The following is a 27,528-nucleotide window of genomic DNA, read 5'->3' as shown; positions in this document are numbered from 1 at the left end:
CAGTGTTCATCATTTCTTTCAAACTCAGGTCTCCTGAAGTCATTCTGGGCGTCCCATTTACTGAGGCCATTGACATTTGGTCTCTTGGATCAGTGATGGCTGAGATGCTCCTGGGCTTTTCACTTTTCCCAGCTAAAAGTGAATATGATCTGGTAAGTACTATTGCTGGTTCACTCCGACATAGTTGTTAATGTATGTAATGTTTTTTTGACGTGTACTAATTTAGAAAGGTAAGGCATTTGTAATACTTCGGCTCACTCCGAGAGTATCCACACAAAACATTGTGCTAACAGACACAGACTCTACAGCTAGCGGCTCAGTGAGCTGCTGCGACACGATCGCAATGACCATGCTAACACATTGGTGATAAGCAGGCATAATGTTTAACATTTTCACCATATTAGCATGCTAACATTATGCTATATAGCAATTAGTCCAACGTATGGCTAAATCTTAAGTCTCAAGTCTTACCTGGTGGTGGCTAGATGAAAACTATTCAGATTCCCAAAAATTCCTGATAGCAACATTAATATGGTAAACTAACCAGTTGTTAGTGGGATGTTTCAATCGAAGCCACACATGTCAACCTCATGGTGGCACTAAAGGAAAGGATCACTAAACTCAGGATCAACAAGTGGGATGCCCGGAGGTCTAAACAAAATGTCAGAGCAATCCATCAAGTAGTTATGTATGGACTTGAGAAATTGGCCGATATTGCAATGCTGCTAACAAAGCTCAAATCATACAAAGAAGTTAATAATGATGTTATGATGTGTTTTGTCTTCAGCTGCGTTTCATAACTGACCTCCTTGGACCACTAAATAAGAATCAAGTTAAACGTGGGAAAAAAACCTACCTGTTCTACAATCGAAAGAGCAAGTACTTATTCTACATGGAGTGGACATTGAAGGTATATACCACACTGGCCAAACAGGATCATTTGTTGAGTATAAGAAAGATAACTGATGGAACCGATACTTCAAGTAGATTTTGTCTTCTTCTAGACGCCAATGGAGTTTCAGACAGAAACACAAATACAGCTAGTGGACACCAGGAGATATAATTTTTCCTCTTTGGATGAGCTGAAAACAGTAAGTTATCAAGAAGATGATGCATGCAGAGGTGTACCCAAAACAGGCTGTATTCATGAGCCAGGATGTTATTGTGGCTGCTTTATGTAATTGTTTTATTTATTTTTTAATTTAGTTTAGAAACTCGTACAAAGAAAACAGCGAAAAGACTGCTGAAAGGAGTGCCTGTGTTGACCTGTTGAAGGAAATGCTTCAGCTGGATCCCACAAACAGGATTACTCCAATTCAAATCCTGGCCCACCCCTTTATTACAAGGAGCTACCGCAGCACTTAGTAAGTGTTTGTGTTTAATTTGTTATATTACTAGCCGGTAGTGTGAAAATAATGTATAAATGTATACTGTATTTAAACATGGCCATAACAGTCTAAATGTGTCCTTTGGTAGCAATGAAACTGCAGCTGTTAAACCAAACATGGATCAAGAAATCGGCAACACCAAAACCGATGTGAAGACCAAGGCTGATAACAGGTAGGTGATCACTTTTCAGTTGTATTATGTGTTAGAAAGGACACGGTTGTTTTACTGCCAATATGAAACATTTGCTCTAGAATAAACACATTTCTGACAATTTGTTTTAGTGCATATATATATATATTAACCTGTGGAACCCCTCTTATATGTGAACCATTAGATGCACCATGAACTCTGGGCCAAGAGTCATCAAGGTTAAGCCAGCTGTCACCAAAAACAGAAGTGATACGAGGTAAGAAAGACTTTCCAAATGTACTCATACTCAAGATGACGTTGCCCATCTATAATTGCTTTAAAATGTGTATGAATTCAACATATTCAAAAGACCCACAACCCGTGTCCACCATTAGTTTAGTGCAAAAATGTATTGTAGTATATTGCCTGGAAGCCCATCTATTAGTTTGAAATGTTCAACAGACCCACAACCCTCCTCCCCCCAAAAAGATAATATCACTGTTGCCAGTATGAAACATTTGATAAATAAATTAACCTGTGGAACCCCTCTTACATGTGAACTGTCCAGTAGATGCTCTGTAAACTCTGGACCAAGACTCATCATGGTTAAGTCAGCTGTCACCAAAAACAGAAGTGATACGAGGTAAGAAAGACTTTCCAAATGTTCTCATACTCAAGATGACGTTGCCTTAAAGCCAATTTATTATTGCTTTAAAATGTGTATGAGTTCAATATATTCAACAAACCCACAATTAATTTAGTGCAAATATATATGTAACCCTCTTTCATGTGAATTGTCCAGTAGATGCGCTGTAAACTCTGGGCCAAGAGTCATCGTGGTTAAGTCAGCTGACAAGACCATGCGTGGTGAAGAAGTCACCAAACAGAGAGTTGATACGAGGTAAGAAAGACTGTCCAAATGTACTCATACTCAAGATGACGTTGCCTTGAAGCCAATTTATTTGCTTTAAAATGTGTATGAGTTCAACATATTCAACAAACCCACAATTAGTTTAGTGCAAATATATATGTAACCCTCTTGCATGTGAACTGTCCAGTAGATGCGCTGTAAACTCTGGGCCAAGAGACATTGTGGTTAAGTCAGCTGACAAGACCATGCGTGGTGAAGAAGTCACCAAACAGAGAGTTGATACGAGGTAAGAAAGACTTTCCAAATGTACTCATACTCAAGATGACGTTGCCTGGAGGCCCATCTTTTAGTTTGAAATGTTCAACAGACCCACAACCCTCCTCCCCCAAAATGATATATCACTTTTCCCCTCTAATCTGGATAGGCACGGCTGTGGTGATGCTGTATTGGAGCCGCTATCTGATAGCGACATAGAAGAGTCTGGTATGGTCGGTAACATCAAGGGCATCGTACTGCACCCTCAGGACCCCTTGCACGCTGAAGGTAAGACATTAAACTCAACTGAATTTCATATCTCTTCATTCACACTAATTCCCTCAAAATTGATTATTGCACCACTGACTATACCTTTAATTTGCAGAGGAAGTTGACGATGAGAGGAAGAAGAAAAAGAAGAAAGGAATCAGAAAATTCTTCTCCACTCTGAAGAGGAAGTTTTTGTGCTGCTTCTGTTTTCGAGAGGACAATTATGTCCATGATTTTAAGCCTCAGGCTTAGTTTAACCTCATCTGTTTCAGCTGGACGTAATGGTTGGAGTATACAGTGTCCAGGGAACACTTGTCTCTATGTAAACTAACCGCAGCAATATTTTACACTCAGAGGTAGCGCTTCAGCCTCCTGACTGTCTGCGTGGGCGATCGACACTGGGGGGCTGTGACCGAGGTTGATCCCAGACAAGCTGGGAGTGAGCCTGTGTGGCTCCGAGCTACTGTGTTTGGATAGACATTACGAGCCGCGGCTGTGTATAGCCAGACCTTTTTTCAGCGTGCACACAAACTACGGACAGGTAGCATATGTTGAGTACATATTCGCTGATTTTGACAAAACGTGTTCTGGATAACAATGACTGCTTAGGCCTTCAATCAGGATTAGATGTTTAACAAACTACAAATACAAAAAACTACAGACAACAAATAATACAAAAAAAGGAAGAAACAAATATTCAATACAATACTGACTGCAAAGTATAATACAACAAAAAAAAGAGAAGAAAAAAATGTTTTTTACTAAGATAAAAGACAGAGAAATGAAAGGAAGAACACGTTTATATACCTTAAAGACTACAAATGACCATACCAGAAAAAAAAGACAAAATACAATAGGCTACAATACAATACTACGGAGCCCTAGCCTGGAAATCCAGACCCATATCTAAAACGATATAGGGTCTGGTCACGATCAATGTACCTCCCATCTCAAGGGGCGGCACCTACACGTGCATTTCAAATACCACTGCACACAATTGGATAGCACTACGACCAATCAGAGCAATTAACATTACGCCACGCTTATTTAGCGAACAGCAGGCTAACTGTTAAATTAAACTTTTGCCGTGGTCGGTCGGCAAAACAGGAAATTCTTCTTTCTTGCTTAAGGAAGATTTGAGTGCCGTCTACCAAATCCTTAAGTGTTGAGGCCAAAGCTGTTTCAAACTCAAACTACGTATCCGCATCCATCTTTTTTGTATACTAGCACGGCTTCAACGGTGCATGCACAGCACTGCAGTCATCCGGTTACATCCGCCCAGCCTGAGCAATTTTGTTTGCCAGCGGCATGGCTGGATTTCCAGGCTAACAAATCCCCCCAAGGGCAAGAAGATTTTTTTAGCGCTCAAGCACGGTGAACTTCTTTGACCCTGGCATGGTTGAAAGAGGTGTGCTTTGGCACGGAACATATGCTAATAAGGAGGCACTAGCATGTGTATAGATGCCGATCCTGACGTCAATTTATATCAGACTGTTACCCATGACCCAATAGGTCCATGTCCATGCGCACAACGGACATTTAAAAAAAAATTTGCTGAAGGGTTCTCGTTGGTCTGACGTTTGTTGCAAATTTGAACGGATGAAAATATTCAAAAACAATCAGATACAAATACGCTCCGAAAACAAAACCCTCCTGTATTAAGATGTGTCGCGTATTGGCAAGAATCGATCGTGCCTGGCCAACGGAGAAGCAGGCAGGGGGGGACATCGCGGTTACCCATAGCACAGATAAACTGGGCCAATAGAGAGTGAGCCCATCCTTTCTCCAGTAAAGTTGGAAAAATATTGACAGATTCAAAATTGCGGATTCAACAACTTCCGAGCAAAATGTTATCAAATCACGAACAATGCATCTTTGCTATTATCGTGAGGCAGACAATGGGCTTCAATCTCATTTCTACAGAAGCAAGATGTAATCTGAGCTCGACTATAACATTGCTCTCTATGTGCAGCGGGCTGTGAGACGAGTCCTGGAATGGTCTACAAAGGGCAACACAGAAGTGAAAAATATTCAATACCTTCACTCTTATCCAGTGAAGCTTCCCCAAAATCACTAACCCTAACCCTCCTGTTAGGTTACCTACAACACTTTGTTTAGCTAAATGTGCTTTGACATAAATCTGGAGATTGTTTTTATTATTCTTATGTGAAAAATGTTCAAGTATTCACCTTTACACAGTGTAGTTCCACCAGCAGTGGATCCCTAGTGGTTAAACTGAATCTGGTGGTAGATCAAAGTGTAAGGGTGAAGTTATTGAATATTTTTACCACAAAACTAACTTCTAATATTGCCAAAAATTATATTCAAGCAAGTGAGTTTTCCAAACTAAGTGATATAGTACAATCAGCAGTGGACCTCTGGTGTTTGAACTGGATTTGGTGGTAATACACTGTTTAATGGTGAAGGTATTGCATATGCTGCACAATATAGGAGGGAAGTTAGTGAATATTTTTCGCTACGGTCTTCTTGCCTTTTGTAGATGGTCCTAGCACTAATTATAATACAAGACCACCAAAAGAAAGAGCAAAATAAAAGGAAAAACCCCAATTCAATACAATAATAACAAATAATGAAAGGAGAAAAAGATAGAAAGAACAAGAGATAGAAAAAAATAATACAATACTGAGAACAAGTAAAAATACAATAAAAAAATAAAAAAAATAATTTTAATAATAATTTTAATAATATTAAAATAATTATAATATTAATACCAATAAAATTATCTAAAATATAATGAAAATCTAAAAATCTAAACTTATTATTAATAAAAACATTATAAGAATTATCTGCATAGAATAATTATTTCATTGCAATCTGTTCGTTTGTAGTTTTTCTGTTGCTCTGTTCTGTACACTTGACATCTATTGCAGGTCTGTCCGTCCTGGGAGAGGGATCCCTCCTCTGTCACTCTCCCTGAGGTGTCTTCCATTCTTTCCCTGTCAAAGTTTTTTTCAGGAGTTGTTCCTCAGCCGAGTCGTGGGTCTAAGGACAGAGGATGTCGTCTTGCTGTACTGATTGTCAAGCCCACTGAGGCAAAATGCTATTTGTGATATTGGACTATATAAATAAAACTGATTTGATTTGACTATAAATGTGAGCGGACTATTCTTTTGTTTCTATTTGGTTACACAAATGATGTGATATATTCAGCACCAATTTGATTTATTTTCCACATTTCCACAATTTTAGCAAATCTTTAAACCTGCAGTGTGTAGAATGTTGGGTTTTATTTCCTACTGTCATGATCCCGCTTGGGCCCCTTGGCCTTGTGTGTGTTTTCCCTTTCACCCTTGTCTGTGTGCTGGTCTAATTGCAGGGTTGGAGTCAGGTGTGCTGGAGTCAATTACCAACATTCACAGCTGCCTTCAATCATCATCAACTGCTCTACATATACCCGGTCCTACCTTCCAGACACTGCCAGATTGTAGCTTCTGTTTTCATACAGTCAGTGCTCTCTCTTGCTCACCTGTTTACAGCTCCACTTTTTGCATTTTTTCCTGGTTAACCCCTGTTTCTCTGCCACAGTTCTCCCGGCCTGACTCCAGCCACCAGCTCCAGCCCTAGCTCTCCAGCACTACTCCTCGGACCCCTCCTGCCTGCCTGCTCTAGCCTGCTTCCACTCAGCCCCCTGGACTTGCCCCGTTGCTCTCTCCCTGGACCCCCATGCCAGCCAGTTTCCCTCCCCGGATCATGGTCCTAACACCCTGCTGGTTTCTCTTGAAATAAATCATCTTTTACTTATACTGTCTCCGCGCCTGTGTCCTCCAGACCCAACCGTTACACCTACCAGACTTTGTAGAAAATAATTATAATATCCAAAAGTGCGTTTAATTTAGTGCATAATAGCTGCGTTTAATTTATGTCTATATTTCTCCATACCTTGGACCAAGGCCTTGGTGCCGCCATGTTGGAAGCGTTATAGTTGGAATGTCATCAGGTGCATTGTTTATAATTTAGAATTGTTCTTGTCCTTGAAGGTCACTGTAGCTTCTGTTATTATTCAAAAGTGGTGGGTTACCCAGGGAGCGTTGCTCTCTAGAACTTTCTTGATGATGTCATATTACACACTGCACCTTTAAGTAGTTCGGACAAATTGTCAGTAATTTGTGCTGCACAACAACTGCATAACAGCTGTTTTTCCAGTCCACTTGGTAAACCATAAGTAAAAAAAAAAATGCAGAAAGTGCTAATCAAGGAAGCCTCCTTGAGTAATACCAGTGAGCAGCAGAATCATATCCATTGAAGAAGACCCTTTGTTTTGTTTTCTCATAGATAGATAGCAACCAACTCAAGTTGTGCTTTAGCTGCACAGCATGAGGGTTCATGGGTTTACCCAGAGTTTTCAGACTACAAATGTGGATGTATATATTAAGTATGTTTGTTGTTATACACTTTGTTGATGTACTGAGTTTTTTCAGACTCATTTCAGAGGCTATTGGTAAAAAATTTAATTTCCCTTAAACCTGTAATATGTGATCAGTACACAAGGGGAAAACCCCCTTTAAAAAAAAACAGACATGGAATGTTGTAAAAGGTTGTTCACCAGAAATGATATCTGGGAACTTCAAGGATCACAACATGGGTGGACAACCTGGTCAACTACCTACTTGAAAGCTACAGGGGGCGGAAATTTCAAATCGGAGCCACAGTTTAAGGCAAGGGTAACATTTAATTTGTTTATCTTAAAAATATCATCATGAAACTTAGCAAGTAGATTACTTAAATTAATATTTATTTGAGTTTCTTTTATTTAGAACGGTTTGAATATACAAATTTGGCAATATTTGACCAATTATTCATCTCTTTAAAACAAAAAATCTAGATGTTGGATAGAGCCAGAGTTAAAATCTTTATTTCATTTTGACAACATATTAGTGTCCAAAATTATTCCTAATGCCTTTGTCATGGGTACGCTCAACCTGGAACAACAGCTGGCATAGTAAAAACAATACCGCTTTTGTCTAAAGGTGCGAACACACTAGGCACTTTACACGCGTACAGACGCGTATGAAATCGGCCGTTTTTCCATAGGGAACCATTGGTTTACGCGCGTACATGGCGCGCAAATGCGTCACTCGCGCTAAAGCAACATTTTCACTCGCGCTAAAGCAACATTTTTACGCGCGTATATATTACGCGCGTATATATTACGCGCGTATATATTACGCGCGTATATATTACGCAGCTACGCGAGGAGTTCAAAAAATTTAACTTTTGTTGCTCCTACGCGAGACGATTAGCCGCGTTGGCCAATCAGCGTTGAGCTTGACCCGACGTCACATACATTGGCAGGGTCGGAGAACAGTGTACTGTACACAGAGGCTGATGAGAGACACCGAGGAAGAAAATGTATTGCAGGCGGCCCGGTGCTGTATGACAGCAGCTCGGGAATAGAAGACGTGGGGAGAGTAAACCAGGAGAATGGACTTCCTGGTTAATTCAGTGATTATGTGCAGCTGTGCTTTAGCCGATAAAACAAGTTAGCGCCGTATAGCATTAGTTAACTTGTTGTGTGCGGGCGGCTAGCGCCTCATATTATGAACCCAAACATGACGACTGTCCGCGGGACTTTCACGACAAGTAGAGCGAAGCACCGGTGTTGATCTACACCAGCCACGGTCCCCTGTCACAGCCAGGTAGGGTAATTTTGGCTACTTGCCTTTATGTTGTGCCGCCGTGCACCGATGCTGCTGTAACTGTGTTTGTTATGTAGCTGCCGTGAATATGCAATGCTGTTTTAATGCTAGGCTATTTGTGCTGTTCAGTTTGTCTTTTGGCACAGTTGTTGGCCGTGTTGTTGTTGTTTTTGTGCGGACATGCACGCTGTTGTGTCGGGTCTGATCAGCCATGGTTGATAAGGGAAATACAATATCGGGAGGGAGACTAGGCACGTTACGCGCGTATAACCATTTTTGACACAAAATGATCAAGCAACATTTTAGCTGTGTTACGCACGTAAATCTTACACGTGTAAAATGCCTAGTGTGTTGGCACCTTAAAGGGGTGCAAAAATACAAACTGAAAGTTCCTGGGAGCACCTTTATACCGTGGCTCCGCTTTGCCCGATAGTTTATTTAGTTAATTTTACCAGGGTGTTTTTAGCATCATGACTTCAAATCTAGGATCAAATATAGAATGAGGTGTAAGCCATACATTGCAAAATAAATAATAAATAAGTAAATCATCTTTGTTGTCACTCTTACAATTCTATAAGTACATTCAAAGAGTAGATTTAGGTTTTCCAATTGCCTCCATTTTGGAGCCAGAAAATCCAACTTTGACTGTGACATTCAAAGCTTTAGTGTTTTTTGTTGTAGTTTTTTAGATCAAGAGGCTCCTGTCGTAAATGGATTTGCTTTAGTGTTTGTAGTGTGTATGTGTGTGTATGTGTGTGTACCTCTGACTGACAGGTGTCCCGTGCTGTTTGCTTTGCCCAGGTAGTTTTCAGCAAAGCAGGTGTATTTCCCTTCATCTGCCCTGCTGATGTTGTGGATCCACAAGATTCCGTCTGGAGTTACTGTGACTCTGACCAAGCACAAGAATACAGAAATCAGCTTGATGACTACAAGTACTGTGACCAACACAGTGCATGATGGACAAACTCCCAGGCGATCTAAAACAAATTCATAAACTATGTCTTCAAATATAATCAAGTAAAATGGAAATTATACAGAAAATGTGTTCCAACCAAGTAATGTGATTGGATGAGAGACATTGTTGTTGTAAATGTGCTTCAAGAGTCACTTATACAGTTTCCTTTGTTGTACTGCCCTTACATTAGTTAAGTGAATACAGACTCATCTGGCATGGCTGACATGACCCAAATGCAGATGGTCAAGGTTACAGTCACAATGGTTTCTGATGTGATTGGACTAAAGGAAAATGGCATGGCACTATTCTAATAAATGTTGTCAATAACGCTGATTAATTATACTAAATTGCTAACTAATTAATTGTCTCTTATGTTTTAAAAAGAATGTTGATAAAGTAATGTAATCCACACTATTTTGAGCGTATTTAAAAAGACGCCAAAAAAAATGACATTTAGTAGAGGCCGTGCTGAGTAAAGAAGGAGGAATTCACAGTGATATCAACATTAAAGTAAGGTGGAAAAAGGAATGAACGATCTCTAAAATGTTTTAACTCTTATATTATGAATTCTTGAAGAGGTTCAAGATTCAAGATCATTTATTTTAAAGTGCACATCAATTCCTTTAAAAAGTCACCCTGCAAAAAAAACAGTGACTGCAAGAAGAAGAATACTCGGTAGAGGAAGCCGGTTTGAATGGTTCCTCGGTGTAATGATGTGTTTTTCGATGTGCTTAGTGTTTTCCAAGAATATCGTTTACTGTTCCCTGTCCATGGAAGGAGACAAAGATATTTTGGAGAGCAGAGGTGCAAGACGAGTTGGGCTGTGGGCCTCAACAGAACAGGTGAAGAGGTGGACAGGTCAGGACCGGATGACCATATCGGACACAGAAGAAGAAGATGAGAGCTCTTTAGTCAGCCACACTCTGTGATGGCTCTCGGGCATTAGGCTCGTCCATCCTGATTCATGTTATTCTTTCATTCATGTTTCATTCTCTGTGATTGTTCATTGTCATTGATGATCGTTGATAGATGTTCCTGTTTGCCTGTGCTTATCACTGATTCCTGAATCATTCTCAGAATTACGTATGAAAATCAAGCTGAGTGGGAGCTGCCTACCTGCTGCTGTTGCTGAGCAGCTCTGTCCCACGGCTCCAGAACAGGCTGGGCTTTGGAGCAGCTCGAGGGCGACACTCCATCATGACCTGGCCTCCTCTGGCTGCAGGCATCAGCCTCCGCACAGGGTTCAGACGGAAGTCTGGAGCCTGGACTGAAGGTACAACAGGAAGACACAGGAGACCAATGGAGAAAGATTGATAATGGGAGATGAAGCAATAGTAAAAGATGGTGGCAAGAGAATGTGACAGTATTACATCCTCTGCCACTTCAAATTCGAACAAACTTTGTGTTCTTTACTGATAAATGTTTGCATATTAAATGTTTATATTAGGTCAAATATGATCCTTTCATTGTAAAGTGACATTTTGGACAGTAAAAATATATATATTCTGTGATATGCTATGATATAACATTCTGTATGACCATAGTCATGGATGCTGATGTTATTTGACAGAAGGGAAACTAAAGGCTGTATGGCTGGGACTCCTACCTTGGACTCTGAGCTCTGCAGTGGAGTAAATGGTGCCATGTTTGTTCTCAGCCACACACTGGTACATCCCAGAATCTTCCAGGGCCAGGTTACTGATCTTCAGACGAGCCCCATTCACCTCCACCCGGTCCTGGGAAAGGTCATGTCGGATGTAGGAAGAGTTGAGAAAGGGAAGTGGGTGAGGGAACATAAAACGGATGTGTTGCCACTTGGTGTGCTGACAACAACATGGGCCTTAACACCATGAAGACCAAGGAGATGATGGTGGACTTCAGGCGGGCTAGGAGCCATGCACCCAAATCTACCCATCAATGCAGCTGTAGTGGAGACGTGTATATAGCTTCAAGTTATTTGGCATCCACATCTTTGATGATCTAAACTGGTCTCTTAACCCCACCATTCTGGTCCTCCAAAGTAATAAAGCTGTGCTAGAAAGAGTGTTTTAAAATAATTTTGTTTGTAGAGGTACACAGTGCAGTAAAGACAGTATTATTGTGTTACCTGTGTGCTGAGTGGCTGTCCGTTGCGTAGCCAGCGTATGGAGGGTCGGGGTTTACCAGCAGCAACACAACTCCAGTGCAGCTCTGAACTGATCTCCACCTCAGAGTCACTCATCACCTGCAGCCAATCTGGCTGAGCTGACGGTTGGAAAAAGAAAGATATGAGTATGAGGTAAACGGAGAATAACATGGCAAACTAAAGGTGCACATATAGCAACACACGTTTCAGACAAGGAATATGTTACATTTCTTTTCTCAATCTATCTTTTAAAGTGATGGCTTTATGACATTCAAACAGAGGTTACACCTTGGTGCATTAGAGAAAGAGGAAATGAGAGAGAAAAAGCAGTAAGGGCCTCTGTGGAGGATAGTACAACTCATTTTAGGCCTAAATGACCACTGTGAGTGTGAGGGACAGTCCCCACCGCGAAGCGAAGTAGTTGATACATTGTTAGATCAGTTTTATCAATTCAGACCATTTGACAGCCATTTCTGCTGCCTTTTTCATATTATATTATCACTGCCTCTCTTTTCATGTCCATTCACTCACATGCTGCATTGTAAGTGGTAGGATGGCCTAGAGAAAAAGTGGCCGACCAGTCACCATGGTATTACGTCTACGGTGCCCACCATCTCTACCATTGTGTCCTTGAGCAAGACACTTATCCCCAAAACTGCTCCAGGGGCGCTGTACTGACTGCGCTCTGACCCCCTCCAAAGTGTTGTAACTTGAGAGGGGATATGCGGAAAGACAAATTTCAATGTAACCATTGACTAATACAGTTTCTTAACTTAACTTAAGTGTTATGCTGGATATTCAGTTATCAGTTGGCAGGAATGGTAGTTGATTATACATGGAGAGACTAGAGGTCAGAATATTACTGTGAAGTCCACAAGGGGAACATAGTTTAAAGATTGATCTACTCGAAAACATGAAACTGACTCTTTCATAAAGACCCTGTTTCCACCTGGCATTAATATGTGGTTTTTAGGATCCGATCGCGCTAACTACAGGTGGAAACACGCTCAATGCGCATTGAATGCGCATTGAAATTATCCACATTCGGAGGTGGTTTGAGACCACTTATCCACATACCCATTAACAGTGGAAACGCGTATGCGCATCTCATACACATTAGGCCCCGCCCACTCAACTGCGGCGAGTGACTGGGCGGAAACGCATACTCATTCACGCGACAATTCACGTCATAAAAGCGCACCGTTGCAGGTAAACAGACAACAGAAAACAGAAAACATTGAAGATGGAGTGTATAAGCGGAAATGATGTACGAGCTGATTTCCATACAGCGCGGGGAATTCGAATCCGGATCGCAAACGCGCATAGAAGACGCATTGTTAAGGCCAGGTGTGAACAAGCATATTACATTTACATATAACGATCGGATTCCTCAGAACCACATATTAATGCCAGGTGGAAACAGGGTCAAAGTTACCAAGTAGATTAAACTGATTTTGTTCACAAGTTGAACTAAAGTTATCACAGTGATCTTAAAGAGAGATACACCACATGACCCTGCATGCTTTACCCTGTCCAGCCGATGTGTTAGTCTGGTGGCATTCGACTCAGACTTGTTAAAAGTGATAGTGATATACGGTAATTAGGTAGATTCCCATGGTGACTTTTACATTAAAGTAACCAGGATGTTTGTTCAGATGTTAGACCCACACATGTTCAATTGCCATTAAATAACATAAAGGGGTACGTGTCTGAAAGGGGCTACAAAAACAGTACTGATGATTAACTTCACACAATGTGCTTTGCTGCAATATAAAAGAGATGTTTACAGAATATGTTTTCTTTACCTTGCACATTGATGCGTCCCTGGTATGTGTCACTGCCCTCTGAGTTGTAGGCTTCACACTCGTACAGGCCCTCGTCATCAAAGGAGAGTTCAGGCAGGATGAGGGTGGGACCCTCCGCACTAGAGCCGGCCTTGGAGGGCATCAACCCGTCCACCTTCCTCCAGCGCAGCTTTGGGACTGGACTGATGGACACAAAGTAGAGACAAGAGTCAGAGGGTGATTAGAAGAGAAGGAAGAGGATGTGGTAGTTTTAAAAAAGGCACATAGACCAGGTGGAAGTACAGTAGAATTAATATGTCAGGGTCAACGCGTAAAGATCGCGATTTCTTAAAGAGTTGGAGCTTTAAATCACGTGCTGTCCTTTTGACCCACCCTAATTTGTAATCAATCCACAACAGGAGCTTCCTGCTTCCTACCCCAGGTGTCATGGAGACGAATTACAACAATACACTTCTGAACAGCTTGTTTTGCTTTTAAAACAAACTCCCAAACGGCTCAGTGTCCACAGTGGGTGCTTTTTACAGGTCAGAGCATTTTTTACACACACACAGACCACAGCGCACATACACACACTGACCACAGTGCGCACACACACACACACACACACATGCGCACACACACACACACACACACACACACACACACACAGACAGAACACATGTCACAGAATAATCATTTGAAGTTTCTCCTCTAGGCCACACTGTTGTTGTAGCATTTATTTTCTGTTTCAGGCAAGCTATATTTGTGAACTAGACATTGTTTTAGCTCAAGCTCATTGCACTCCTTTAGATTAGAAATAAATCGAAAAGTAACTTTCTTTGCATTCATTTAATTCCCAAACAAGATACGCTGGTGAGAATTGCTTTAAACATTGTTAATATGGACTTCAAAACTGTTGTGAAATGCAACATTTTATTTTAAACATGGGATAAAAAATTAATTGCAATTAACTATGGAAATTCTGCAATTAATCGAGATAAAATAAAAAGAATTTGAGAGAAAGATAAAAACCAAACTCTCAACCCAAAATAATTTGCAGACAAAGTATACAATGATGATCAGAGTTGGAGACTTACTTTCCATAGGCGAAACACTCTAGCTGAGCAGTGAGTCCTGCTAGGGCATAGGTCTCTGCTGGGAAGCGCACTTTGATGTTCGGAGCTGACTTTTTGGGATTGGCTGAAATAAAATACAAGTGTTATTATTCAGATATTCTAAGTAATGATAACAAAGTATTGATAACTAGAAGCCATGTAACTAGTATTTCATGGGCCCTTCCTCTGACACACAATTTTTTTTAACGAAATGGCTTTTATATCTATGAAAACTAAAAGTCACACTAAAAACTCAATGTATTCATATTCACACAATGTTGACTTGCTAAGTATAAGTACAAATATTAAATTAAATGTAAAAATTAAAAAAATTACAATCACAATGTAAAGCATGGAAACTCTGTCCATCATCTGGTTTGTTTATTATCACTTTATAGTGTTGAAGAAATTGCAAGTGTGTAAACTGGCCGATGTAAATTAACTAGAAGACTAAGAGATTACTCTAGAGTGCTCTGGGTATCAACCCTCAATAGTCTTTGTAAATGACTCAATTGTGTCAAGTTAGAATATATACTTTTAAATATATATATTTTTTAATCACAATTGCCTAATTGATAAGCAGTCATCAGAGTCCTGTGTTCGTACCATCAGGCATGACAGTGAGCTGGTTGGCCTTGCTGAAGGTGCTCTTGGTGCTGATGTCCAGGTTGATGGTGGTGAAGCAGAAGTAGTTCCCCGTGTCGTTGGCCTCGGCTTTGGCCACGTACAAGTTCCCTGTGACCTGGGACACAAACCAGCGGCTGCTGTCCTTCTTGATGAAGTTGGGAAACTCGTTGATAAGCCAGCGGTAGGAGAGAGCTGCAGAGAAGCCAAGATTGGAGCCAATAATGACCAGCATCAGTATTATAGTCGGAACACACTACTGGGTTGTGCTTAATACAATCCTGACAGTGATCACATATCAACAAAGCAGTCAGCAGTCACACTTATTCCAAATCAGGTTTATAATTATTTTTATTAATTTAATTTATTTTACGGCTTGTGACCATAATACCATGGTATGGAGCACAAACGTACAAATAATAACAAAACAATACAATGCCGTACGGGATGGAAAAAATAAAAATATTTCTTTAACAGTGGAAGGAATTTCTTTTCAAAAAGGCACCTATTTTACCAATACATTTTGGCCTATGTGACCTCAAAAGCAAAACTCATTTAAACATAGATGGGAATTTAACATAATACTTCGACAGGTACTTTTTCCTATAATAAATGTCTGCTCTCATTTGAAATATTCCATGCTGTTACATACTCACGCCCTCTTGGCTGCAGGCTGCTGCAGTTAGTTTTAAGTGAAAGACTTAACTGAAAATAATTTCCATCTGACAGCACATCATTGTTATGACAAGTTTCTCTCACCTTCAAGGAGTTGTTAAATATTATTAATAGATGGTGTGGAATATTACCTGGATAATGTGGAGGGGGCTGGCAGGCCAGGAAAGCCCCTACACCTTCATACGCAGTCTGAGGACTCCTGCTGTCTGGAGGGAAGTCATGGAGGTCTGAAGGTGGAAAGTAGAAAAAGAGAAAGGAACAGAATAAAGCTTGATGTCATATAAAGAAGCAGCAGCAATTATATATAGCTGATAGTAACAATGTACAATTGTGGCGAGTTAGTTTTTGAGGTAAATCATCTGAATGGTTATTTTTGGTCATATAATGTCTTCTATATTCCACCACTAAGACCCACTCAGGTCAGCTTAAACAGGGGGGAAAGGTGGAGAGAGAGGCCTATTCTCACTCACAGCCAAACTTGAGGTTAGCTGCTCTGCTGATGATGGTGCCACAGCGGTTGACTGCCAAACACTGGTAGGAGCCTGTGTCTCGGGTGGGCTCAGGGCTGCTGATCACCAGGTTGCCAGCCACAAGAGTGTAGCGCAAGTCCAGACCCAGCGGGACATCTGTGCCGTTCACCAGCCACCTGTAAGACAAAGAGCGGGGCATAGCTATGACAACAAAGCAGAGAGGAGATGGTCAAACTTAAAGAAATAATGTTGGAAAGCATTCTCATCGCTCAAAAATGAAGAGAGATCAAAGGCTACACTAAACTAGCCTGAAAACCAAAGGTACTTCAAAAATGCACCTTTAATATGTCTCTAAACTCCAGAAAGTCACCCAAAAAATATTATTCACATATATGACTTCATAAGTACTCATTTATAGTTGTGGACATTCCTATTACTAGTGTGTCCTATGTGATATAAACACTCAATTCAGAAAAATACTGATATGCACTAGGGATGTAAACAACTCATTATTCTGTGTGTCAACGTGTCAGAGGCATAAATAGAACTAGAATTAACAAAACGTTCTTTGCTTTTTTGCAGCTGCGACAGCTGTGTTGCTGAAAAGAAAAATGCAAACTGTGCTTTCCTTTGAGCAACACAGGTGCGTTTCACCCAGGGTTTCACCACGTAAAAAGCTGCTTTACTGCAACGAAGGCTTTGTGTGCTTCTAAGGTGATCTAACAGCACGGCCAAGTCTTATAACTATGCTGCATAATTTGCACTGCACTGTTTTTTCATCTATTTTGAAAAGATTTGTCCAACACCGGACTCTTATGTGAAGTTAACATTTTTGCATTATTTCGTAGTTTTTGGTGATCCAACGTACACACTGTGTGTCAGTAGGTCAGGACATTTTCCCTGAGTTACCTATTGTGACATTAGTTTTGGTCTTCATGAATTGAATGGTCATGTAGCGTGTGTGACCCACCTGTAAGAAGCAGCCGGGCTGGCTCTGGCCTGACAGCTGAGGGTCACCTTTCCTTCAGTCAGTCCCTCTGGGTAAAACACATAGCTGGGCTGTTCTTCAAATACTGGCCCACTGTCATGGCCCGATACACACACATCTCCACCTGGAAACAACAATTTAAGCAACAGTGATCATCAAACACAAAACCCTCTACCAGAAACATCACTTGGACATAGAATTGTGAGGACTGCGTACTTGAGAATTCTATTGTATACAAAAAACTTACTCATGTATCCATCTGAACTATCAGCATCAATATTTCCCATCATGTTATTTCTTTGTTTCAAACATACAGTATTTCAATCAGTTGTTTTAACTCATTGACTTCTGATTTTGAAAAGCTAATACCCAAGCATAGAAAAGTACTCCCTGGGTACCCCACTTTCCTGTAACTATGGTTAACAGGATCTGGTTTCCTTCCTGTATATATTTGATCCTAAAATGACATTAATTGTAAAAATATAGAGAGCAACATAACGTGGTGAATAAACAAGTCCTAACAAGCACAGAGGAGCATTTAGTGATGTTGTAAAGTTTATCTTTTGACCTTCTCCCCATGACTACCAGTGTTACTAACCTGGATGAGCCACCTTTGCCCATTTCTAAATTAAGAATGCAGTTACGGTTTCTGTCTCCTTTACTTGAGCCAGAGAGCGAGTGTGTGTGTGTGAGAGTGTGTGTGTGTGTGTGTGTGTGTGTGTGTGTGTGTGTGTGTGTGTGTGTGTGTGTGTGTGTGTGTGTGTGTGTGTGTGTGTGTGTGTGTGTAACTTACAGACAGCCTCCTTTAGGGCCATTGAACAGAGGAGCATCAGACACAGCGAGAGCTCCATCATCTGGTTCAGAAACAGACGGAAGCAGTAGAGTCTGATCTGGGCCTGTGTAGGAATCACAAGAACATGATTACTAACATGAAATCTCTACAGCTCTATAGACGAGGCCTTTTCTCTAGAAGCATTTAACATCGATTGCCTAAAGAAATGTAATCAAAGGGGACTTTTCATTGATTAATCGAAACTCCCCAAGTCTTCTATATTACAGAAGAATTGGCTATTGACATTTACACAGTTTCATCCCAGTTTGAAGATTCATTCAAGTAGTACTGGCAATCATGCTTTGGATTGGCTTTGACATGATTGGGTTTTGAGTGACAGGAAGTGAGCAACAAGTTATCTTGTTTAATCGAGGAATAAAAATGAATGAGACTGTAGCGGATGGATAAATGTTGCCATCAATCATTCTACTTCCACCTTTGTTTCTGAGATACATGTGTAATACACAGAAGACACACTAAAATGTTAATCGATTTAAGTCTTTGATCAAATGGCCGTTAAATATAGGACAAAACACAGCTTATCTTGTGACGGCTTCACTATTTTCACATACCTTCTTACAGTTTTTGCCGATTGCTAAAGCACAGTGGGCACAACTAAAACCTCATGTGCAAAACACTTAACACAGTGTGCACTACAGAAGTCCATGGGTTCCAAACTGTGTTTCATTTTTCATTAATTTCACGCAAAATGCATTCAGAAACCACATTTACCAAAACTCAAGAACTCTTCTCCCATTCATAAACAACAACCTGCAAAACACTGTGTATTTCTGGCAAAATGTTCAATTGCTAAGACACTGTGCTCAAAACTCTTAGGAACTCATACAAAACAAAATATGGGATTATGCATTTACCTTATCGAAATGTGTTGAAATCGTAGGAGAATATTACCAAGAATATTACCGATATGTAAAATAAAAAAGCTTATTGAATTTCAGCTAAAAGCACAAAACTTGAAAATAAAGTAGGCCTATTACAATTCTTTTTTTTTACAGTTTTTGCCAAATGCTTACACACATGTTGCAGAATTTGTCTCACTGTATTCAAAACTCATAGGAGCACATTCAAAACAGAGTGATGGCTTCTGGCATTAGCCATATTGAAATGTATTGCAAATCTTAGTAGAATAGTACCAATATATAAAATAAAATACACAGCTGATAACAATTTCTAGTTACTGTTGGACCTATAAAAAGGGACAGGTTCACAATTTAGATCTCTTGGGAAAAAATGGATCCAGAAAGACAGGTCGGTGTTCAGAGAAGGGTGCCCGGGAGAGTCATGATGCGAGGAGGACCAGGAAGAGGAAGAGGTAGAGGAAGAGGGAGAGGTAGAGGAAGAGGGAGAGGTAGAGGAAGAGGACAAGGAAGAGCAAGAGCTGCTGTCTCTGATGAGATCAGGGCCACCATTATCACCATGGTCTCTCAATGACTGAGGCAGGTTTACGGGTCCAACCAAATATCATACGATCAACAGTGGCATCAATTGTTCGAATTTTCCGGGAAACCAACAGGTAAGATCTGCATTCCTATAGTACAGTAAATGATGAACTGAATTCCTGTAACTAGGCCTAGGCCTATGTAAAGAGTCATTTTTAGTTGTTCTTTCTAAATGTGTTTTATAATATTGATATTTTTCTATTACTGTATATACAATAGGATCCAAAGATTGCCTCCCACTGGAGGAAGAGGCAGAATATTTACTGATGCGCAGGAAATAGCAATTGTCGACATGGTTGTTGCCAACAATGCTATAAAACTGCGGGAAATTAAAGAGAGAGTGCTGGCAGACGATGAGATCTTTGTAGATATCAATTCAGGAGTTTTTGTTGCATACAGTATCTTTTATTTTTTTTTAGTAAAAAATAAAAGATACTGTATAGCACCAAATTGCTGTGTTTGTCATTCATTCTTGTCATATGGTACACTACAGTCATCAAATTTCATCTTGTTTTCTCATGAAATATTGTTTTACATGTGTATGTGAAATCACTCGGATCATTTAAACTTCAAAGATTTGACTTTAAATATCAAAAGTTCATCTTTTATATTTTGCTGCTTGTTGTTAGTGTTTTTTAGGTCTGTGTGTTGTGTGTGTCAATGTGTGTTTTTCATTGTAACATGTTGCCAGTGTTTGCACCAGTGAGCTTGTTTTGAGACATGTATGAAGAGTTTTGTTGCTGTGAGTGACTTTTGGAGGCGAAATTAACTGAATTGCACAGATGGGTTTTAGTGATGAACACTGTGTTAAGAGTTTTGCACATGTGGTTTCAGTTGTGCCAACTGTGCTTTAGCAATCGGCAAAAACTGTATTATATATTATTTATATATTTTCACACACTGCATGATAACACTTCCCCACGACAGTAACATTAACATGTATACAACTTAAACCCAATTGCACAGTCCTGTTGTGTATGGTGTTTAAGGGAAATGTTAGTGGACGTCACCTGAAGTCCACTGCCATCTCAAAAGAATGTTTAGCTCACTAGTTGCTCTGGTGATCGACCCAGAGGGCCAGCTGTTCCATGCTGTCTTATCTAACAATGTTATCCATTGTATCTACATCTGGACCGTTCTTACTGTTTTATCACACAGCAAATACCTTTTGGACATTTCTTTGATCAGTGGTTGGAGCAGTTCTATTATTTCTAATCTAGACACAATGTTGCAAATAAAAAATGAAAAGGCTTCTTCGACATAAGAGAAACAAACGTTATATGAAGTGGGGATGCTTGTGCCTGTTTCAGAAAGTTATAACATGCACTTAAAATGAGACATGCTGAACTATCCACTTACTCCACAGACAGCAGTGCTAACAAGGAGGCTTGAGCCAGTACACACGCAGACAACTAGGGATGGTAGACAACAATCTACCCTGCGCTAGCTATTAGTTAGCCATCGAGGTAGCTATAAGTTACCCATTGACTAACACGAGGAGTGTGGCGCCTGAGAGCACAGTGACTTCATGCACACAGTGGCTGACTTCATCAGAGAAACACATCTTTGATCTGTGTGTGTGTGTGTGTGTGTGTGTGTGTGTGTGTGTGTGTGTGTGTGTGTGTGTGTGTGTGTGTGTGTGTGTGTGTGTGTGTGTGTGTGTGTGTGTGTGTGTCTGTCTGATCATTAGGGAACAATGGTGGCTCATACAGTCCCTTTTGCTACGTCTTTCCCTGTTATAAAGAGAAGCATTTACTGAGGTGCTTTCCACACTTAGAACATGGATACACACACATGACAGTGCTGGTCTGCTGTCTGCGTGGCCTTGTCATGTGTGATATTTGAGGGACTTTATGTCATGAGGCTGCCATGCTCTGAATCGTAGGCTGAGTTCCAATCCACATACTTTCTGCAATTTAGTATAGTAGAAAAAAGATTAGGATATCCCAATTCTTGTTGTCAGATTTAGTATGCTTAAAACTAGGCTACCTATATGTCCACTACATTCGGCTGAGATCTTGGTGTTGAAATTAGCTATTAGCTATTCTATTTGGATGATTCTGACCCACAATCCAGTGTGCACAGGAAGTTACATCACATAAACGGCGCCCTCTGTATAAAAACAACCGGGGATGCGACAGATATAAAAGCAAGAGGCAAGATCAAGGCGCAATGTTATTATGATGAAATAAAAAAAATGTGCCTACTGCATGCTTACTAGAATATTTTCATGGTCACATGTAATAGGTAGAATAGAAAAAAGAAAGAGTGTGAATTTTGGAACATAGGGCCAGTGTCAGTGCGCACACCACATGCAGCTCAGGCTCCACAAAACACAGCTGCTTCTCCTTCCAGTGAAGGCCTGTCCACTCCACGATGCCGTCCCCAGGACCGACACACCTGCATGGTATAATGCATGATCAGCTTCCTGTTGCTGTGACAATCCACTATAGAGATTCTTGCTCCACAACAATAGAAGGATACAGTCCCCTCCATATCGGAACAGTGAGGCCAATTCCTTTATTTTTGCTGTAGACTGGAAACATTTGGGTTTGACACCAAAAGATTAATATGAGACAATAGATCAACATTTCAGCTTTAATTTCCAGGTATTCACATCTGGATCTGATACACAGCTGAGAAGATATCATTATTTGAAAAGGAACACCACATTTTTAGGTAAGCAAAAGTATTGGAACAGATAGACTTTAAATAAATTAAAGTGAATAAACCGTAATATTTTGTTGCAAATACTTTGCTTGCAATAACCGCATCAAGCCTGTGACCCATTGACATCACAAAACGTTTGCATTCTTCTTTTGTGATGCTTTTCCAGGCTTTCACCGCAGCCTCATTCAGTTGCTGTTTGTTTTGGGGGGTTACTCCCTTCGGTCTCCTCTTTAGCAGGTAAAATGCTTGCTCTAGCGTTTAAGTCTGGAGATTGACTTGGCCAGTCTAAAACCTTCCATTTCTTGCCCCTGATGAACTCCTTTGTTGTTTTTGCAGTTTTTTTTTGGATTATTATCTTGCTGCATGATGGAGCATCTTCCAATCAGTTTGGTTGCATCTTTCTTTAAATTGGCAGACCGAATGTTTCTGTAGACTTTCGAAGTTCATTTTGCTGTTGCCATCATGTGTTACTGTGTTGTTGTCAAGATGAACCTTTACCAAAGTGATGGAAAGGCTAAAGTTTGGAGAAAGAAAGGATCTACTCATGATCCCAAACATACAGGCTCATCTGTGAGACACGGTGGAGGCAATGTCATGGCTTGGGCTTGCATGGCTTCTTCTGGGATGGGCTCATTATTCTTCATTGATGATGTAACACATGATGGCAACAGCAAAATGAACTCAGAAGTTTACAGAAACATTTTGTCTGACAATTGAAGGAAAAATGCAACCAAACTGATTGGAAGATCCTCCATCATGCAGCAAGATATTGACCCAAAACACAACAAAGGAGTTAATCAGGGGCAAGAAGTGGAAGGTTTTAGACTGGCTAAGTCAATCTCCGGACGTAAACGCTATAGAGCATGCATTTTACCTGCTAAAGAGGAGACTTAAAGCTCCCATATTATACACTTTTCGGTTCTATTATACACCATATTATATGGTCTTAGTGGTCCCTAATACGTTTTTCTTTAATTGTTTGCTGAAAAAAACTTTCAGATAATTTATTGTACTATGCTGATGTTCAGCTAATCTCACAATGGCCTATTTTTTAAAAAAGAGTTGCAGGTCCCCTCGTAAATATACAATCTTTGAGCTCCCCCCGCCCCCTGTCCGGAAGCGAAGCCAGATACGCCTCGCCCTCTGTCTGTCAGGGCCGTGGACCAATAAGAAATAGGGGTGTGGGCTGCACAGTGGAAGCTTCTGGCTTTACGGTTTGTGAGGTCAGAAAAGGGGATAATTCTGACTGGAGTGTTTTTGGGGGGAGGGGTGGGGGTTTCAGAAAAGGGGAGAGTGAGAAAAGGAGAGATTGTTATTTTTTTTGATATTTTGGCAGTCTCTAGGCACACCGTGGACGCATGGATATGTTGGAACACATTTAAAAAGTGCATTTAGCATAATATGGGACCTTTAAGAGAGTAACCCCCTAACACAAACAGCAACTGAATGAGGCTGCGGTGAAAGCCTGGAAAAGCATCACACAAGAAGAATGCAAAAGTTTGGTGATGTCAATGGGTCACAGGCTTGATGCGGTTATTGCAAGCAAAGGATGTGCGACAAAATATTACGTTTTATTCACTTTAATTTATTTAAAGTCTATCTGTTCCAATACTTCTGCTCGCCTAAAAATGTGGTGTTCCTTTTCAAATAATGATATCTTCTCAGCTGTGTATCGGATCCAGATGTAAATACCTGGAAATTAAAGCTGAAATGTTGATCTATTGTCTCATATTCATCTTTTGGTGTCAAACCCAAATGTTTCTAGTCTACAGCAAAAATAAAGGAATTGGCCTCACTGTTCCGATACTTATGGAGGGGACTGTATGTTCATTCCTCACCCAGAAAATAGCATTGGTTTTGTTCCAGGTTCTTGTCTTATCTTGAAACTAAAAGGGTTGGGTACTTGACTCTGTACTTTTAAGGGTACCTACCGTACCTAGGTACTACCAATAACTGATACCCTTCGAATCAATTGGGGCCAAATTGTGTTACCTGAGAGCACATCTGGGTGGGAGAGAGCAGAGAAAGTGCCAAAGTCTTATAGCATAAATGACACGTGACGGCTGAACATGCATGTCATGTTTGTTACCACTATCACACTACTCATGTCTGGACTATCTCTTCCTGCTTTATGGGGTTTAATTAGTCTGAAAACTCGCACACAAGAAAACCAGCCGCACGCAGGGGAAGCAAGCGCAGAGAACAGTATTCATGAGCAAAAAAAAAGCATCATTGCGACAGAGCATTTCTGCTCCACAAGCCTAGGGCTGTAAGGAGCTCAACCTTCTCTACACACACGCAACATCCTCATTGCTCAACACTCCATTTGATCTAAGTCTACATTTGCTTTAGGTTGACTTTTGAGACTTTGGAGGTGGGGTTAAAAGAGACTGTGTATAATGTCTCCCTCCATTGATTGGTCAGTAAAAGGAGCCATATTCAAAGAAATATATATATTGCTGGTGTGTTTATCTGCACAGTCTGTTACATCACCTGCAGTGTGTTCCTTACTTCTAGGATTTTCACCACCAAAACAACATGGTGCGCACTGAAGTACCCAGCCAGAAGAATACATGAATGCCATTTGTGTGTACCATATACAGCATCAATGGCAAATGCAAATGCAAAAGAAAAAAAAAGCAGCAGTGGAATTTGACTGAGGAATGATAAAAGAATTGAAAGAATGGTCCTCCCTGTCAGCTCCATATCTCATCATCTATGGGACACACAGGAGAAGCCCAGTGGTCCAGCAGTGATGGCAGGGTGCCACTGAGGCTGTGGTGGGGCTATGAACTGTCTCAGATTGATTGGGAATGACCTCTCTGCTCTTGGCCCTTATTAGAGCACAAAGAGCCATTGAGCAAGCTTAGCACGCTGACATCATTATTCGGAGTAACAAAGGTTTCAGTAAAGTTTTTTACTGTTCCATTCCAGTTCTAAGGATGACTATTAAAAATAGATGGAGTGTGTGCGAGTGTCTGTGTGTGCACATGGTCACAACTAGGGCTGGGCCATTCAGCAAAAATTAATCGAAACTGACATTCAGACCCTGATATCAACTTAAATTTTCACATGTTGATTATTTTGATGTGATCTTTGATTTTACTCTGAATTAGTAGTGATTTATTGACCATTTTATTTATATGACATTCAAATATTAAAATATTTAGAAGGGTTTGAAGTTATTTTCTTTTCAAATGGCAACATTTAAACTAATTAATCGTACATTAATCGTAACCGAGGTAAAATGTTCAATTAATTGTGATATTGATTTGAGGTCAAATCGCCCAGCCCTAGTCACAACTCTTTGATAAATAAATGTATCTGTATTTGTGAATTTGAAGGATCCTGTCATGTGTCATGTTAAAGAGCAATCATAGGCAAATGTTATTGTTATAAGATTAGATTTTGTATGAAATGGAATGGAAACTGGAGCAGTTCTGGTGTGCCGATATGGCCTACTGTCCATGTTTAAAATAAAATAACAAAATATTGAAAGCAAAGCAATATTTGTCTTGTTAGCTTTTTTTAAGTTGTTGTTTTTGATCTGAAAAAGTATCCGATCTGATAGGCTCGTCCAAAACCATGACAAGCTCCCAATCGTGAGTTCTGTGATCCGTTTGCACTAGTGGAAACAAATGGTGCGAGTATGTGCCTTCTGTTTACAATAATACTGATGGGTGGGAGGTAGCCTACACAATGTTTAGTGTCCCAGTAGAAAATCACTTTCTCATGCTGTATAACATGCATCAACTTATCCAATTTAAATAGGGGCTAACAGATAATACTGTATTATCACCTTGTCACATAATCCCTCTTGCGCTAATTATTCAGCCTCATATTGACTCAAATTATAGTGAAATTAATCATTTGTAATGTTGCTGTGGTCCCCCTCCTGTCCAGCCCCTCTCCACACTCACACACTGGTTCAGTTTCCCAAGGCAGCCACAAACCTTAATGATAAACCTGCTAGAAACCAACACACAATCCTGACCTGATCCGTGCATGCACATTACATACAGGAAGCCTACACTGTCCCTTCTGTAAAATATAAAATACAAATATGGAATAAGCCCTGACTATCAGTGAACATAGAAGTAGCCTTAGGCCTAACATTATTATAATAATTATAATATTATAATATGTATAATAATATAATATATCAATAATAATCATTTTAAACAATTAACTTATTCCACATAGCCTATGTTGAAGAAGTTAATTAAGTGTTTTCGACATGTTTAGCAAATCGGCCCTTATTTATTCCATTACACATAAACTAATAAGAGACTTTAACATTTCAAATGGTAGGTCCTAAGTCTTGATATGAGGTGTAGCGAGGCTATGTTCGGGAGAAGACATTGTCAGGTTTAATGTGATGTTTAGCCTAACGGTCGCCCCTTCCTTGGATGCAAAAAAAACATGTTGTAGCATCATAGGCTACTCAGGGTTTGACCGAGAAGCGCTGGTGCTATTGCGTCAAAAAAACAGTCTGCTACTGAGGAGGATAAACCCATCCATACTGGTGACTAAGCCTAAAGCCTGTTAAACAGACCAGACCAGCCTTCAACGACATCCTTAACCCGTCTGTCCTGATTTGTTTCCAGCATAGACAGCATATAAAAGGTTTTCAGGCATATTGAGCGAATAGAGAGAGATGGATGTGGTGAGTGCGCGGTGGAGGAATAGTTCGGTGTGGGTGTGTTTACCTGCTGGATGCGGAGCCGCAGAGGATGCGCAGGAGGCGAGCTGATGCTGCTGAAAACCAAGCCCGTGTTCCAGATGATAGAACCTCTATGCTAGACGCTAGGACATGTGAGTCATTCAAGGACTGGTCAGCCTATCTCTCTTTCTCTCGCTCTCTCTCTGCCCCAGTCTATCTGGCTCTCTTGTTTCTTCCTCTCCTCCGCTCCCCCGCTTTCTTTCAGCACCTTCTGCTCTCCTCTCGCCTATGTCAAGCCGGCTAAAATACACCAGCATTACTTCCGGTATCTATATTTCATAATAAAACTCATATTTAACAATTGATCAAGTCTTTTAACTTGTAGGCTACTGAACGGTTCCAGCTAGCCAAACCTCTAGTGTTCGTACTTTATTATCGTATGTATTATACAGTTTTCACATGTTTGTTTTTTAAAGGGTGATATCAGCTAGCCTTTATTAGGCTACCACTTAGTTTCTATGTTTTTTTTTTGTTGTTGCAGGGTTTAATTTATTTTTGTATACTTAGTTTTTACTTATCCTAGTGCAATGTTTAAT

The 27,528-nt window shown here is 40.4% G+C and overlaps 1 protein-coding gene across 1 annotated transcript in view; it reads right to left on the bottom strand.

The window, feature by feature from the left end:
- Positions 1-18,161, bottom strand: part of cntn2 (contactin 2) — a gene marked incomplete at its 5' end in the record, with an annotated part of 40,941 nt that extends 22,780 nt beyond the window's left edge. Inside the window, 11 exons of the mRNA XM_080026113.1 lie at positions 9,333-9,460; positions 10,643-10,793; positions 11,133-11,262; positions 11,634-11,770; positions 13,457-13,638; positions 14,533-14,635; positions 15,157-15,369; positions 15,981-16,076; positions 16,320-16,495; positions 17,290-17,431; positions 18,101-18,161. Of these exons, the coding sequence (XP_079882239.1) occupies positions 9,333-9,460; positions 10,643-10,793; positions 11,133-11,262; positions 11,634-11,770; positions 13,457-13,638; positions 14,533-14,635; positions 15,157-15,369; positions 15,981-16,076; positions 16,320-16,495; positions 17,290-17,431; positions 18,101-18,161 (1,519 nt within the window). The remainder of the gene's footprint in view (positions 1-9,332; positions 9,461-10,642; positions 10,794-11,132; positions 11,263-11,633; positions 11,771-13,456; positions 13,639-14,532; positions 14,636-15,156; positions 15,370-15,980; positions 16,077-16,319; positions 16,496-17,289; positions 17,432-18,100) is intronic.
- Between the last annotated feature and the right edge of the window lie 9,367 nt (positions 18,162-27,528).

This window comes from Ammodytes marinus, assembly GCF_949987685.1.
Source record: "Ammodytes marinus genome assembly, chromosome: 4".
Lineage (NCBI taxonomy): Eukaryota > Metazoa > Chordata > Actinopteri > Uranoscopiformes > Ammodytidae > Ammodytes > Ammodytes marinus.
Note: the sequence above shows the minus strand (reverse complement) of the source record. Positions and strands in the feature narration are given on the sequence as shown.